This window comes from Aspergillus viridinutans (genome assembly GCF_018404265.1).
Source record: "Aspergillus viridinutans IFM 47045 DNA, scaffold_6, whole genome shotgun sequence".
NCBI classification, from domain to species: Eukaryota; Fungi; Ascomycota; class Eurotiomycetes; order Eurotiales; family Aspergillaceae; genus Aspergillus; species Aspergillus viridinutans.
The window spans coordinates 186,911-201,714 of record NW_025091222.1 but is presented as its reverse complement, the minus strand read 5'-3'; the positions used below and the strand labels follow the sequence as shown (position 1 = coordinate 201,714).

At 49.2% G+C, this 14,804-nt stretch overlaps 5 protein-coding genes across 5 annotated transcripts; 2 read left to right on the top strand and 3 right to left on the bottom strand.

Annotated features, from left to right (window-relative positions):
* Positions 1-957: 957 nt before the first annotated feature.
* Positions 958-2,782, top strand: Aspvir_007936 (uncharacterized protein; the record flags this gene model as incomplete). Its single annotated transcript, XM_043271112.1, has 8 exons — positions 958-1,351; positions 1,399-1,456; positions 1,531-1,828; positions 1,884-2,021; positions 2,076-2,206; positions 2,261-2,358; positions 2,416-2,586; positions 2,652-2,782. The coding sequence occupies 8 exons, from the start codon at positions 958-960 to the stop codon at positions 2,780-2,782; spliced, it is 1,419 nt and encodes a 472-aa protein (XP_043127047.1).
* Positions 2,783-3,937: 1,155 nt separating this feature from the next.
* Positions 3,938-5,311, bottom strand: Aspvir_007935 (uncharacterized protein; the record flags this gene model as incomplete). Its single annotated transcript, XM_043271111.1, has 2 exons — positions 3,938-5,236; positions 5,300-5,311. The coding sequence occupies 2 exons, from the start codon at positions 5,309-5,311 to the stop codon at positions 3,938-3,940; spliced, it is 1,311 nt and encodes a 436-aa protein (XP_043127046.1).
* A 1,200-nt stretch (positions 5,312-6,511) lies between these two features.
* On the top strand, positions 6,512-7,154 carry Aspvir_007934 (uncharacterized protein; the record flags this gene model as incomplete). Its single annotated transcript, XM_043271110.1, has 2 exons — positions 6,512-6,930; positions 6,995-7,154. 2 exons carry the CDS (start codon positions 6,512-6,514, stop codon positions 7,152-7,154), a joined length of 579 nt encoding a protein of 192 aa, XP_043127045.1.
* Positions 7,155-8,838: 1,684 nt separating this feature from the next.
* Positions 8,839-10,790, bottom strand: Aspvir_007933 (inorganic phosphate transporter; the record flags this gene model as incomplete). Its single annotated transcript, XM_043271109.1, has 3 exons — positions 8,839-9,128; positions 9,184-10,647; positions 10,712-10,790. 3 exons carry the CDS (start codon positions 10,788-10,790, stop codon positions 8,839-8,841), a joined length of 1,833 nt encoding a protein of 610 aa, XP_043127044.1.
* Positions 10,791-13,363: 2,573 nt separating this feature from the next.
* Aspvir_007932 (DUF3425 domain-containing protein) lies at positions 13,364-14,319 on the bottom strand (the record flags this gene model as incomplete). The annotated part of the gene is made up of 2 exons (XM_043271108.1): positions 13,364-14,115; positions 14,175-14,319. The coding sequence occupies 2 exons, from the start codon at positions 14,317-14,319 to the stop codon at positions 13,364-13,366; spliced, it is 897 nt and encodes a 298-aa protein (XP_043127043.1).
* Between the last annotated feature and the right edge of the window lie 485 nt (positions 14,320-14,804).

The following is a 14,804-nucleotide window of genomic DNA, read 5'->3' as shown; positions in this document are numbered from 1 at the left end:
TTACTAGATTCCTGCTTCATTTGGCGAAGCGCCTGCATAGCTAATTGCTTCAATAGATAGGCTACATCAGGTTAATAGAATCTTGATTGATTGATTGATTGATTGGTAAACTCTGCAGCTTGTCTTCGGGGCTGCAGATATGCCAGTTGGTTTGAGACATCCCGCGCTGGATCTCCAAGGTGCTGAAGGTCGTTCTGTAGCCCAGGCGGGTATACGCAGACCAAGCCCTTTCCCCGGCAATTCTCGCAAGCAGGATGGTCCTCCGGACACTGCTGTTGGGTTAGTCTGTTGGACGCAACGAGGAGCAACTTCGGCGACTGTCTTACTTTCACTCTCCGGATTTTGCAGTTCAAACACCCTCGTCGGGATTTATTGTGGGGACGAATTCGTCTCTTTGGTCTTGACATTTCTGTCCTTGAATGCTGTGTTGATGCTGTGGTAAAATTTGCATCCTGCCGTCCAAGCCACCATCCTGTCACAGGATTCGCATTTTTCATGGCAGATACCAGGTAATTTGGTTCCATTGCGGGGGTTAACGTCTGCGTTAGTCAGGATGGCAGAAGCTTGTAGGGTTCCTTGCATGTGTAGCTTCTTCAGAGCTCACCGTCGGCAACATATGGACGGTACAATCTGCATGTGGCTGCCTAGAGATGACTAACAGGAAACCGATTGCAACCAGACGGTCAAAGAGAGGTGGAGCACCGTTTCAATGGTTCTCGCGGGTCTCGAGTGGGCTTTGTTCGTATTCGCTCTCTCTCGGTTCGCACTCGCATTTAGTTCGCATTTGGTAGAAGCATCAAAGGGTCTCCGTACTACTCATACTCCAAAAATGGCAGAAACAGTTTGGTTTACTGAATATGAATTGAACTTGTTCTGCGTCGTAGTATCTTCTAAAAATATCCAGGCTGAGGAATCAGGTGCAATATGAAGACAATCCATTGTTTAACAGTTCTCAGCATGCTCGCTGCTACTCTCGAGGCTCTGCCAGATATTGCAGCCAGGACCCGACAAGGAATATTCCATGGTGTCCGAGTGCATGACAAAGTAGATGCCTATCTTGGGATCCCATATGCCAACCCTCCCATAGGCGATCTTCGATTCCGCCCTCCACAGCCTCTGGACACCGGTGACGAACATACAATCGTCAATGCAACTCAATTCGGTCCTGTGTGCTATCAGTTTCGGTATAAGACCGTGCTGGGAGACAACCTAGCAGCAACTACCCCCGAGTCGGAGGACTGCTTGTCACTGAACATCTTCGCACCACGAGCACGCCCAAAATCCAAATTGCTGCCAGTTTTTGTCTGGTTGTATGGAGGTGCCTTCAATGAGGGAGGCTCCAGTGTTCCATGTAGGTCCTTTGCAAGATTGAATATCACTCATGCTTACCTACCTTAGTATTTAACCCTACCGGCCTCGTCGCGAACCAGCCCGATATCATCGTTGTCACTTTGAAGTTCGTACACCTTCTACCCAACCCATCATGCTTCTTTTCCATTGGATATGTTTAGAGTGCTCACAATCCAGTAGTTACCGTCTCAACGTGTTCGGATTTCCCAACTCCCCCGCGATTCCAATCGACCAGCAGAATCTTGGTATTCGAGACCAGCGAGCTGCATTGGAATGGCTGCGCGAGAACCTCGCTGCATTCAGTGGCGATCCAGCCAGAATCTCACTTGGTGGCCAATCTGCAGGTGCAGACTCTGCTGCATTGCTGACCTATGCATTCAAAGATGACCCGATCGTGCAAGGTCTGATCTTGCAGAGCGCGGTTCCAGAATATGTCGGGCCCCAGGACGATTTTGTGTTCATTCAGGCAGCAGAGAGAGTCGGATGCAGAAATGCTACAAACAGAACGAAGGAGCTAAGTTGCATGAAATCAGTCCCTGCGCCGATTCTGCACAGAGCGCTTTCCAACCTTACGGTCAAAGTTCGGTACGACTGGAGGGGCCCCGATGATTGATAACGATGCTGCAGAAGAATATAGCCGTCTAGGCTCGGCTGGCTCTTTTGCGAATGTGGTGAGTGTCTCATCGGTCCTCGTATATGTCAATTCCTAACTTGGTGTGTGACAGCCTGTCCTGATGGGCATCACCAATAATGAAGGTGATGGGGTTCTGAACTGGTCTGAAAAGGGCGTCAACAAGACCCTTTCGGACATCCTCACAACCACATATTTCAATTGTCCCATGTCCCAAGAAGCCTTGTAAGATAGACCTGGCAACTGTGCCACAGGTATAGGCTGCTAACGAAGATCCAGATTCCGCGCGAAGCATCATGTTCCAGTGTGGCGGTATCGCTACCTGGGAGTCTTCCCAACAGTGACATTCTTCCCATGGCTAGGACCTTACCATCAAGGTCGGTTATATATCCCTGTAGTATAAATGCGTCTCACTCACAACAAATGTGTCACAGCGGATATTGCACTTTCTTTAGGGTCATACAGGCATCTCCAGCCTCACAAGAAGCCGCAGTGGTACGAAGTGGCCGCCAGCGATTACCTCCAAAAAGCGTGGGCAGCATTCATCAAGTCTCCGAGGGATGGACTATCAAGGAAGATGGGTTGGCCGATGTACAATCCGAACGGTATGGTCCCTATGCTTTGTTGTCTCTCTCTAAACCAGTGTCCGCATGCTGAAACCACTCTGCAGGCACGACCCTTGTCGAACTCTTCGCTAATAACACCCCGACTGCCCGTCTCCGAGACCCGGCTGAATTCGATGCTATTTGCTCTCATCCCCCTCCAATTCCGTCGGACATCTGGTCCCAAGGCCCTTCTTAACTTGCTGGTCAAACTAGAAGCAGCAGGATATTCCATGGTCGAGTTTGGACTGAGGATAGCAGTAGCCTAGAGTTGTGCATATTTGTATTCGCAAGCGGAGATGATCCCTGCGTGGCTGTGATTTGTTAAGACTTTGAGCATTTGTTCATATAAATTGTTCGCCTAATCAATAGTCTTTATTATTAATCACGCAGGGCCTCACTTCAGCCTTGCGATCGACATGAGGCCATAGTAAAGAATGGGGGGCCGGGGGCCTCGGGCGTCTGCACAGCCCCGGAATAAAATCAGGCCAGCATCGTAGGTGGCAGGGTGTCGATCAATGCTACCCCAATAATGTACTGTCAGCTTATTGAAGCAGCAGATAATGATATAGGGACCGTAACGTGCAGATCATTCAGCCTTGTAGAAGAAACAATATAACCTCTGCCTGGTCGATGAAATACTTGCGTCACGATAAATAATAAATCGCAACGAGTCTGCCCCGGACATGCATCTCGGAGCTATAGCAGAACAGCGAACCTCGTATACCAGTCAATAGGTATATACCGAAATACAAACCAATCAGTTAAACCCGAGATTTTACGTACTCATTGAGCAAATCCACTCAAGCAATCCTTCAAAGACAAGCGTGCCAAATATCTACACGCTCAGAATGTGCTTCGGTTCATCCAAGTACGACGACGAGAAATATACTCCTCCTCGACGGTCCAACCACCCCGGACACTACTACCCTGGTTCAAACAATTACAACTACAATTACGGCTATGATAGCGCGAAACACCGAAACGGACGGAAAAGGCGCCGTAACCATGGAATCGTGGCCGCTGTGGCAGCAGGGGCAGCCGGCAGCACTGCCAGTTGTGGAGGAGGTGGCGGTGGTGGTGGTGGTTGCTGAATCCTTGGGGTGGTGAAACTGAAGGTCTCTTATGATTGGGTTTATGCTTCTATGATCTTACGTACTATGCTTTATGTATGTCTTTATATGGTGGTTTCGTGAGCGGTGAATCTGAACTTTAGAGCTATATTAGACGCTGGAGTTGTCTCTTGGACAGTCATCAAGGTGTTGAAAGTCTCAGGCGCGTATAAACATAACCATGAATATCCTGACTTGCTTGACCAACAATGCAATAATAATCGAGGTGTCTAGTCGACGTGTCACGGGAGTTCGAGATGATCCATGGCGCCCCATTCAATGAGCCTTTCATCGTCCCAAATAGCATATCCCCAATTCCAACAATGGGAGTACGGGGCATACGAGTACATATCCTCAAAGACCTGAGGATACTCCAGCTCCACATCGAGCCACCGCTGCGTCCAGGCGACGTTAGGCCGCTCGTGCGGAGGCAGCGTCTCCAAGTATGCCTTGAGACCACTGACATCTGTGCCAAAGTTGAATCTATCGGCAGGGTACAGAAGAGGCAACGCTCCGACTTCTTCCCAACTCGGTTTGGGCCAATATTCAGCAAACTCATGGTGAAGAATAACCGTGTTGGCGAGAAGCAAGTCGCGGCGAGTTCTAAAATCCTGTTCACGAAGCATCTTCACAAGGAATGGTACCATGTAGGCCAAAGTTTCCCTCTGGTCAGCTTGGTGAATATGCAGATGGTCAACGTCCAATCCAAGGCGATTTAGAGGGGGCCGCTCTTCGGGAGGAAGATCGCTGAACCAGATCACACCATTAGCCGCATAAGCCGCAAGGCTTTTTGATATTTCAAGGTATGGCTCTTCCCATCGATAATAACAATGCCGCCAGAAACAGCTGAATTCTTCGACTTCCCATGGCGCCATGGGTCCGAAGAATAGACGCCACGCTTCTTCATCCGTGAAAGCAGGCGTCCGGCCGCCACTACTTTCAAACCACTCATTTTCTTCTTCGACGTTTTCTGCACCCAGGGGAAGTTCAATAGGACCGAATATGTTGCCATAAATCTGCATCCGATAGAATGCTCGAAGAAAGCGTCTTTGCTCCGTTCTGGATATGGTAAGGGGTAAAATTTCATTCTTCCATTTCTCCAAGTCTATCCACTCAGGACAAGCTGCTGTCCTGGTGTAATCGTCGAGGAGAAATGTTGCCATTCTATGGAGATGCAGTAGTTGAATTGTCTCCTCAATATCAGCAGGTTCGTCTGGAAATGGCCATGAAGTTAATCCAAGGCGGCGGATTTCGTCACTTCGTCGTCGTCTGTCCAATAAGGCAATAATCTTTGCGCGATTCGATGGCTTGACGGCGTATAAGCCTCTGGACCGAACGGCAGCTAATGCATCTGCGATGTCTACAAGTCCATCGTAAGAGCTCTGTAGAAGCACGTAGAGGAGTTCTTGTCTCACGAGCTGATATGCTCGGTGATATGTTGGTGATGCAAATACAAGCGATCGAAGGGAATCCAGGTCATCGACATTGAATAAGATAGAAATCTGCAATTCCACTGGTAAACCTTCGAACGTTGGCCGGTTCTGTTACCTGGGTTAGATAATTTTATTTTGAGTTTCCGAGAGACCTTTCATCATGGGCCTTACTAAGTCTTCCATATTGACGCCGTAAAGTTTCCTCGAGATCAAGTTTCAGGTAAGGACATACATGAATGCTGTCGGAGGGGAGAAAAAGGAAGAGGTGCTTGTTAGATGCAGGAGAGAGGCATATGACTTCGTACTTTAGGCGCCTTATGTAATACGGCAGGGATCATCGTCACTGGGCGCTTGCTGGCGCTTTTTCCATGCATGGTCGTCACTCGTCTCCATATTGGGCCTTCAATAATAAAGTCAGCGCTAAATTGTCTTGACACTTTCACTGTCATCCACTGGTTTGCTGTGCCTCCTTTGCCTGTTGCGCACTAATTTACCGCCATGCACGGAGCCCGTCCATTTGACCCGTGGCTGTGAGCCTGTGGTATTCCATTAATATCCATCCCTGCCCTAGCCCTATCAGCCTTGTGTTATGTTTGGAAATACAGACAGTCTGTGAGACTCCATGACAGTAGGAAGGCTTCATCTAAGAATGATGTTTGTCCCATGTACTACGAGGAATGCCTTGCTCGGACCGAGTCCGATAGAGTGATCAGCCATCTACTATTAGCGTATAAAACATGATTAGAAGATTGCCTTCAAATGAACATCATCTCACAGTGGAAGCTGCAGCAGATGCATAAGATATCCCGTCCATCGTGTGTTAGTACAGCATCAAAAGAGATAGACGCCTCCTTCTTCAGGGATGCGATCCCTAACCGCCAAACATCAAGTCGTAGGCAGCGACTCGACTGATATTTTGGTAAGTCTCGTCGGAGGAGGTTTTGCACCATCCAAAAAGCCAGCTCCTATCGCAAGATTGTTGGGCTTAAAATAGGTCTTGAGATAACGGGACGGCTAAGAAGTCGAACGGGATGCCAATGAATGCGAGTATATCAGGCACTAGCAAAACAATCATGTGTTTTATCGTTTCTACGCGCGCGCCAGGTACTTCGCTCAAAATTAAAGCGCTAATTGACAGCAGATCATGGCTTTCTAGATTCTAGAGTAGACTTCTCTAAGGTATAAAGATCCGTATGTCCACGAGCTGGATAGGCCTGTACATTGTCGAGATCATCGAATACTCTGCCTGGCGTTTGTATATCCTTTAAAGGCCTGGACCAATTGCTCTTGCCAGCTCCCCTCTCCTACTGTCTGACATTCATCACCTGCGTTTCTTCGGACTTTCCTTTTCCCGCGGTGCGCATTACAGTTGTGTGATACACAATGAGCCGGGGTCAGACTCGCGACTGGAACAAGGAGAGAGTCATCTTGGACAGAAGAGGCTCGGACGGAGAGTACGATGTCTCTTACAACAAGTCTCACCGAATTGAACGGCCTGGACCGAGCTACTACGGTCCGAACTTTTCCAATGTCGAGAATAAGCGCTCAGCATCTTTGGCCTATGGGGATATCAGGCAGCCTCGAATGCCAGATCCCTATGTCAAGCGCCCACAGCCATATACTGAGGAGGTGGAGAAGGACTATAACCAATACAAGAAGTATGACAAGCTATATGCAGAGGCCAAGGCAAAGACGAAGAACAATAAGAATTTCCTAAGAACTCGAATGGACGACTCCCAATATCGACAGAAATTAGAAACAGTTCGTGACACTGCGCATGGCAGCATGGTGGCAGCTAACACGTAAGTACCGGACACAATATCTAAATGACCATTCAGGCACTTACATGCATCCATCACTCTCCAGTGCTGCTGCTGCCCGAACTGGGTTTGCTCATAAGTACCCATACTCCTACGAGGACCTGGCTGCCCAGCAGACGCATAAAAAGTCAGCTACCGATCTTTTGAATGGGGCGAGGAATGCCCGGATGCAAAACCTGACTGCTTCCAGTAAATTACGGAAATAATCTACAGCTGCTATGGCTTGACCCAGGCTGTAGACCCGTGTGAGTGTGGCGCTGTCCGTCCCGCATAACTGGTCACTTTGCAACAATTCATATGTTTTATTTTTCTTTTTCTTTATTTTTTTTGCCGCTATATATAGTCTATGTGGTTGATATTGCGTTGGCCTTTTGGAATTTTGTATGTCGGTCATCAAGGAGATCCGTGTTTGGACCAGTCGCTGTTTTGCTCTTGTACAAGTAGAAATGGTAAGCTCGTGGATGAACTTAGGGGGTTATTCGAAATCTTCACGTCTGGTTTCAAACCCTTTTAATCCAGTATATTCAGGCAAGCAACAGAATGGGTAAAGTCCATGGCCTAGCAAGAGCGTACTAAAGGATGAGCCATGCTCTTGTATTGACGGGTGCTTTTCACAATATTTGCTGATAAGTCTAAAGTGCTCGTTTCCTACCTTAAGGAGCCAGGTAGTGTGTCTGTCAACCAGTAGACCAGTCAACTAAAAGCACTCCAGACGACCATTTGGATCGTACTATAAATGGTGGTGCAATAGAATGTTCAGCAGTGTCTAATTGCCAGATGGAAACAGGCAGTGCAGATGCTGGCGAGGATGGGCGTGGCGTCTCAGTCAAGTTCTCCACTGGAGGATGCTGTCCGTGACTTCGTTGGCAACCATATAGTCCGTTTCCCATGGCTTTAATATCAATTGCTTACTGGGACTACAGCCCCTCTTTCTTCATGCAGGGTCCGGTCCAGTCTACCCTTTTGGACGCAGCCTCAAGATACGACCAGCCCCTAGCCAAAAGTAACTTCAACAGAGAAAGCCACAGTGTTCAGACCAAGCCCTGTTGGGCCGTTCCTACTAACCGAATCCAGCGCCGTCTGACGTGGATTGGTCTTTGTCGTTTGAAGGTTAGATGGGACCAAGTTTGTATCTTTATCTGTCATCTTGAATCTTTCCCTATAGTATATAAAGACTCTATCAAAACCGGATATCTTCATTGAGCTAACCAAACTCGACCATTTCCAACCTTTGTGATTGAAAATGGCTTCGTGCTGGTGACTAGATAGGGCAAATCTCTAAGACTACGACACGATATAAACCTATGAATATGGGGAACAATGGCGAAGTCAGGGCAAAACTTTCACCGCACGTTCTAATTTTTTAGAGAACGAAACGGACGTCGATTATCTTCAACAAAGGCTTTCCCTCTCTTCGTCGAGGCGAAAACATGATGAGTTTGATTCAGAATACAACGGGACGTGACGAACACCTCCAAAAGTTACCCCTGGACAGATCGTCCCATAGCGTCAGCCTGAGTGGGTATTGACTTGAGCGACTCAACTGCAAGCTGATCCCAAATTTGCAACCACTATTAAGGAAAGGATATATACTTCCGATCATGGGTGGCGCGGTCATGTTGAGTTATCTGTATATAACCTAGGGCTTCTTCATTGGCCAAGGAATCTTACTTTGACAAAACAACGGATGCTTTGACTTTAATGGGAGCTTTCCCTGCGTGAATCCGGGCTTTTCTCTATCCACTCCCCTCGAATGCATTGCTAATAACATGGTATCAATATCCGCATCAATTATGGTAAACCCTTAACCCTAGTCCCAGCCCAAATGGTATCGCAGACAATCAGTCTATAACAGAAAGAAAAAGAGAATAGATCATGTTCAAACAAAATCTAAGAAGAGAAGTGAGGAGCGTTGATGAACAGGCCCATCAGGATACCACCAAGGGTACCAGCGATGGGAATGGTCATGATCCAGGCCAGCAGCAGCAGACCCACACGCTGGAAGTTAACGGCCTTGAGGGTACCGTTGCAGAGACCGACGCCGACCGTGGCGCCGGTGATGCACATTGAGGTCGAGACGGGGAGAGAGTACTGCGAGAAGACCAGAACGGTGATGGCGGCGCCCAATTCCATCGAGCAACCGCGGCTGGGTGAGTGGTAGGTGATCTTGTTGCCCATGACTATTGCTCAGTTAGCTTTTGTGTCTCGATCGTGGAATACAGACGGTGCACTTACCCTTCATGATGTTGTAGCCGTAGGTGATCAGACCAACGGAGATACATCCGGAGAGAACGGCAAGCTGCCAGACAGGCACTGGGGCCTTGGACGCAGCCGCGTTACCCGTCTTCCAGGCCGAGTAGATAACGGCCCATGGGCCGACCGAGTTACCAATATCGTTGGCGCCGTGAGCAAAGGAAGCAGTGCAAGCGGTCAGGACCTGCACGAACGAATACGTGTGCTCGACCTCGTTGGGGTACTTCTCCGCATGGGCGTAGACACGCTGCATCCGTTCTCCCTCGGGCGTACCGTGGATACCGGACTGCGCGGCGTGGATATCATAGTGCAGACCGTACAACAAGCCGACGGTGATCATGGCGGGGATGCGCTTCAGGAGGATCTTCATGTTCTTCAGTTCGTAGATCTCGCCGGGGCCTATCGGGTTGTCGCGGAGGGTGCGCATCGCCCATCCAACGGGTCCGCGCTTCTTGAGGAGTCGGGCGTTGAGGCGGTTGTTGGATTCCTCCATGAGTTCCTTGTAGGTGAGCTGCTTGGCCTCGGTGGCGACGAGGTTCTTCTCGTTGGGGGAGATGGCCGGCGATGTAATGGGTTCGATATCGGTCTTGGGGTCCTTGCCGTCAAACCCGGAAAGGGTCCGAGCGGGGGATGCCTGGGCAGCCTGCTCCTCGTGCTCCTCGTCCTGGATGACGGCGTAGTTGGGGACTTTGGCACGGTCGGCGCCCTCAGGAACGGGACGCTTGAAGAGCAGAGGGCCGAGGATAAACATCCACCACTTGACACCGTGATCCCGCCTGATCACACGGGCGTGCACAAAGGGTACGAAGAAGATGGCTGAGAGGATAGCGACACCACCACCGCAGCCCATGGTCACAGCGGCAATATACCAGCCGGGCTTCTTGCTCAGACCGAGACTTGGCGAACCCTTGTAGACAATGGACAGGGTACAGACCGTGGCCGCGATGAGGAACCAGAAGGGAGAGGAGTAGACGGCCCATGGCACGGGGTTCTTGCGCATGTGGACAATGAGCTTGATCAGCATGAAGATACTAGCACCGAAAGCAGCCGAGATGGCTGGCGCCATGCCCAGGCCTGCAAAGATAGCTCCAAGACCCTTTCCGTTGTTCCAGCCCCACTGAACCTTGGAAGCACCGACGGTTGCAACACCGACACCGGCAACGGCAGAGATGAGGGAGTAGGTCGACGAGACATGGGCCGAGTGCTTGGTGCACCACATAACCCAGGAGGAAGCAGCAGCGAGGGCACAGGTAAATGCCAGCATCTGCACGCCGGCATCACCGCGGAAGGCCGAGTTGGGGATGATACCGTTCTTGATGGTGTCAGCCGTCCGAGCACCGACCGTGATGGCACCGAGCATCTCGAAGACGGTGCCGAAGATCATGGCTTGTCGGTAGGTGACCGATCTGGAGGAGACGCTGGTAGCCCAGGAGTTGGCCACATCGTCTTTCAAACAGGTAATGTCAGCCAATCTTGTCACAATGGACAGGAGTAAGGGACATTGACATACTTGCACCGTTGTTGTAAGCATCAAGCATGGCAAACATAGTGCCAATGGCAAAGATGTAGTCATACTGGCTGAGCACCATCTTGACTGTATGTGTGAAGTGAGACAAGTTGTTGAGCGCTTGATTCTGAATTGACCCAAGCAGCGAGACAGGCGGCTTTTAAGCATTGTATCGCTACCTCACGCGACATTTTCATCCTACGCCTGGAACCACCTTACTTGAGACGCCCGCTAATGCAGCCGCGGGTGCGTTCACATCGATCGTGGCAAGGCAATCATGCCCGGTCCGTATACTTGTCCTGACACGTTCCTCCGCGCCTCCGTCTGATTCGCACTTCGGGGGAAATGGGCTCATCACAAGCGTCTTGGTATTGCCCTCATCCATCCCAGGAGCCGTCAAGTTCGAGATTTCCCGGCAAGCCCGCGGTTGGCAGAGGAAAATCGCTCAATTGATTCCAGCAGGCAACCGGCCAAGGCACGCTTCGCCCGTCTTCGCCTGCTTGTCTTGGAGCGAAGCAAGATTGCAAGAGCAGCAAGACTCGAGCCTGTTCTTGGCATCCATCCAAATCCGAGCGGGAAGAGGGTCGAGGCACTTAAACGAAGCCGCAGATTGGCTGACTAGTGCTCTTGGCGTAGTCTCGGCGGGCCTTGGCGGGGTTTACTCCATCGACCTATCAAATGCGGAGACTCCTCCACGTGTACTCCCATGTCAACAGGGCAAAGGTGACCGGCAGCATCGAAGCGTTTCGAGGAAGATGCAATTATCTGCCATGGCGCGTCTGGCGCAGCAAGAAGACACAGGCTCCCGCAGAATTTTTCAATCCGTGGCAAGTACACATGCTCAATTGCCCCCGTCAGTTGGTTTCACTTTACCACTTTCCACAGCCAGGCTAGCCCATCATAAGGTTTGCAGGTTCCTGAAAGTCTCTCTGTGCTCGCTGCGATTAGACAACCGGAGTGAATACCGCGATCCATGACCCGGTTGTCGGCCGATGCAGCTGGATGTTGGATCTGTGCATTTCGACTTACTTCATTTTGGCCTCTTTGCTCCAACGCGTCTCCTCTCAGTCAATGCTATGAGCGCTCGTATTGGCACCAGTCAGCTGAGGTGTAATATGCGATGGGGCAAATCCGCAACACTGGTGGCCTTACACTCGTCCGCAGCTCGGAGCCTAACCGTCGTACCTGATTAATATTATATCGGCTAAAATAGTATGCTGTTTCGGATTGTTGCGCTGGATTAGGTTCACATTCCGTCGGATACGTCGAATGGTAGTCGAGTATACGGCCACGCTGAGGCAAATGTTTTGCTAGCTTCTCCGTATTGTGTCTCTGATCCCCTTCCCGCACCAGATCCTTTTAAACCAGATCTCGACCAGATCTGGCCATACCTTTTGTTGAACATTCTTCACTGTCACTTATCCTGCGCCGGAAATGATAATGATCGTCTAGACGCATTTTGGTCAAGAGGTTATTTGGTTGACACCTTTGCTCTCAAGATGTTATATCCTGATTTATACATGCCTCAGTCTCTAGACTAGTGTCTTATTTTACTATGTTATCTAATAAATATTATCTATAATATAGAATAAGGTCTATCTCTATTAGTAGAGTTATTAGTAATCCTCTAGTGTAACCTTATCCAGGTATAATAAATCCTAAAAGCTTTTAGAATAGCCTAGGAATTCCCTTAATACTTTAAGTTATTAGTATAGTAGTGAGGAATGGAGATAATGCACCTAGCTGTTTATGCTCTTAGACTTATGATGGAAGGCTTGCGGACGGCTTGAAGGATTCATATTTGATGTTAAATGAAACAGAAAAGCCTACGGCAACGTAGAGCCTACATGATATAGGCTACTTAATGAACCATAGCATGCTTATCGACAACAGTGTCTTGAACCAATTCTACATTGACCTGAGTGTCTAGTTATTTCAGACCTAGCAGGAAATTGCGCTCGTAAACTGTATCATTCGACCAAGGCCCATAGACCAATGGGAATATATGAAGCGATTTGAATGCCATATACCTACAGTACATATATTTTGGCTGCATTGGAGGTCACTGATTGAAAATAAACAACTTATGACCAGTGGTGCATTCATTGAGCCTATTACATGGTGCATCCTACCTTACATTTTGGAACACCAGCTACTTGAGGAATACTCAGTTGAAGATGCTTCGATTATATATGTTTGTCGAGGCTACCGACAAGGCAGGTCCGAATTACCACAACAACCATCGGTACCATGAATGATCACTCTGAAGATTAATGGCTGTGCTCTTCTATGCTATTCCCTATCTTAACTAACAACTGTTCATACTGTCCAGTTCGCTCTCGTAGATTCCTCGAGAGAGGAGAGGTACTTTGATGAGGCGATACAATTCAATACGGTATGCAATACAGACAGAAAGATTACATGACGAACCCCACATTTAGATCCAGCCATTTGATTAGCCCTCGGAATTAAGGTGCAGCTAGCGCGTAAGCAGGATGCATTAGTGTCTTCTGTTGGTATCGGAGATCTTCCATCCTGCAATGATGACGGTCGCTGCTTGGTCAACAATAGATCAAATGACTTAGGCGAGAAACAGACATCATAGATCATACAGTTCATTATTAGTACCAGTGACAGTGACTGAACAGCTATATGCTACAGATATCGAAAGATCAGCTTCTCCCCCCGTTTCCGCCGCCAGTTATTCGTCGACTCCAGTAAGCTAGGACACCCCCGAACCACCCACGGCCATTTCTGCAGAAACCTTTCTGTTACCTCCCAGTTGTTCGGATCCGTGGGGTCCCCCCACACCAGCAGGCAGCAGGCATCCATCCCCGAGTCCCAGAACCCCATGATATCAACGCACAATTGGCAGTCGTCAAAGTTGTCCTCCCCCGTTGTGAGCAGGTTATCTCGAATTTTCGGGATCGGGAAGAAATCCAGCCAGGGGTGATGCGGGATCGTCTTCTGTAAGCGGGTTGGTCGCAGACTAGGCGGGAGTTTCTGCTCGTCGATGTAGCCCGGGCCCATGGTCGGGAAGGGGGAGAGAGCGTCGTCGTGCATCCAGTCTTCGGTGTGTGACATTCCTAGCAAGGACATGATGCTGGCGAAGGCGCGGAAGACGTTGACTTTGCTGAGGGTTAGGAGGTGGTCGGAGGTCGGGGAACCGAGGATGTAGCTCTCGTAGGCTGTGCGGACGAATCTGTCGAGGTATTGTCGGACTTGGCTGGAGCTGATACATTGAGTGGAGTTTTTGTTGACGACTAGCGAGGTTTCATTGTTTGGGCTTGTGTTTGTGCTCGAGATGGAGGTTGCGGTTGATGAAGGCGATGTCTGGGTGGTGGATGGGGAATAATCCGAGCTGGAATGACTTGTCTGCACTCGTCGCTGAGCTTGCTTTCGTCTTCCTGTTTCTCGTTAGTCAAACGCTAATTGTTGCAGATGAGAAGGCGATGGCTTGACTTACGATAAGCCCTTTGGTTGATGCGATTCTGTCTCCTCCGCCGTTCAACAGGATCAGTCAAGCCGGACCAATCATCGTCGGGCTCTAGATTGTCACCGGACAGGAGAGCTCGACGCGATGACACGGACCGGGAGGAAATAGTCGGCATGATTAGTCTTAGTCTGTAGATAATCGAAGCGTAAGCGTTGGGTTGAGAAGGACAAGGAAAAAGATACCGAGCGGGGATTGACAGTCTTAAGCATTTTGCTGATGCTGCGGCTAAGTGGATCCGGAGTTAAGACAGGGTCTGGAGCCGACAGCTCGTGTTTATTAATACAATACAGTATTGTACAACCATAATACAATACCTTACCAGATATCACGTTAGTCAACAAGCAAATTATTCTGATCCAATGAGGTCTAAGGTACAGGTAGGGATTGGTAAAATAAAAGAAGGTTATCTGGCTATGCTGGGTTCTAGATACCCTCATGTGCAAAAGCGTAGAATTATGGAGGCCGGATTGACTAAGCACAGCCACAGTTGCCAGAATAGTAGCAAAGGTGATGAAATAACGAACTTGAGTGTTGTATAATCATCAAGTCAGTACATTATAGGCGAAGCGAAAATTGTAGACCCTTCTACGTCATCGGACA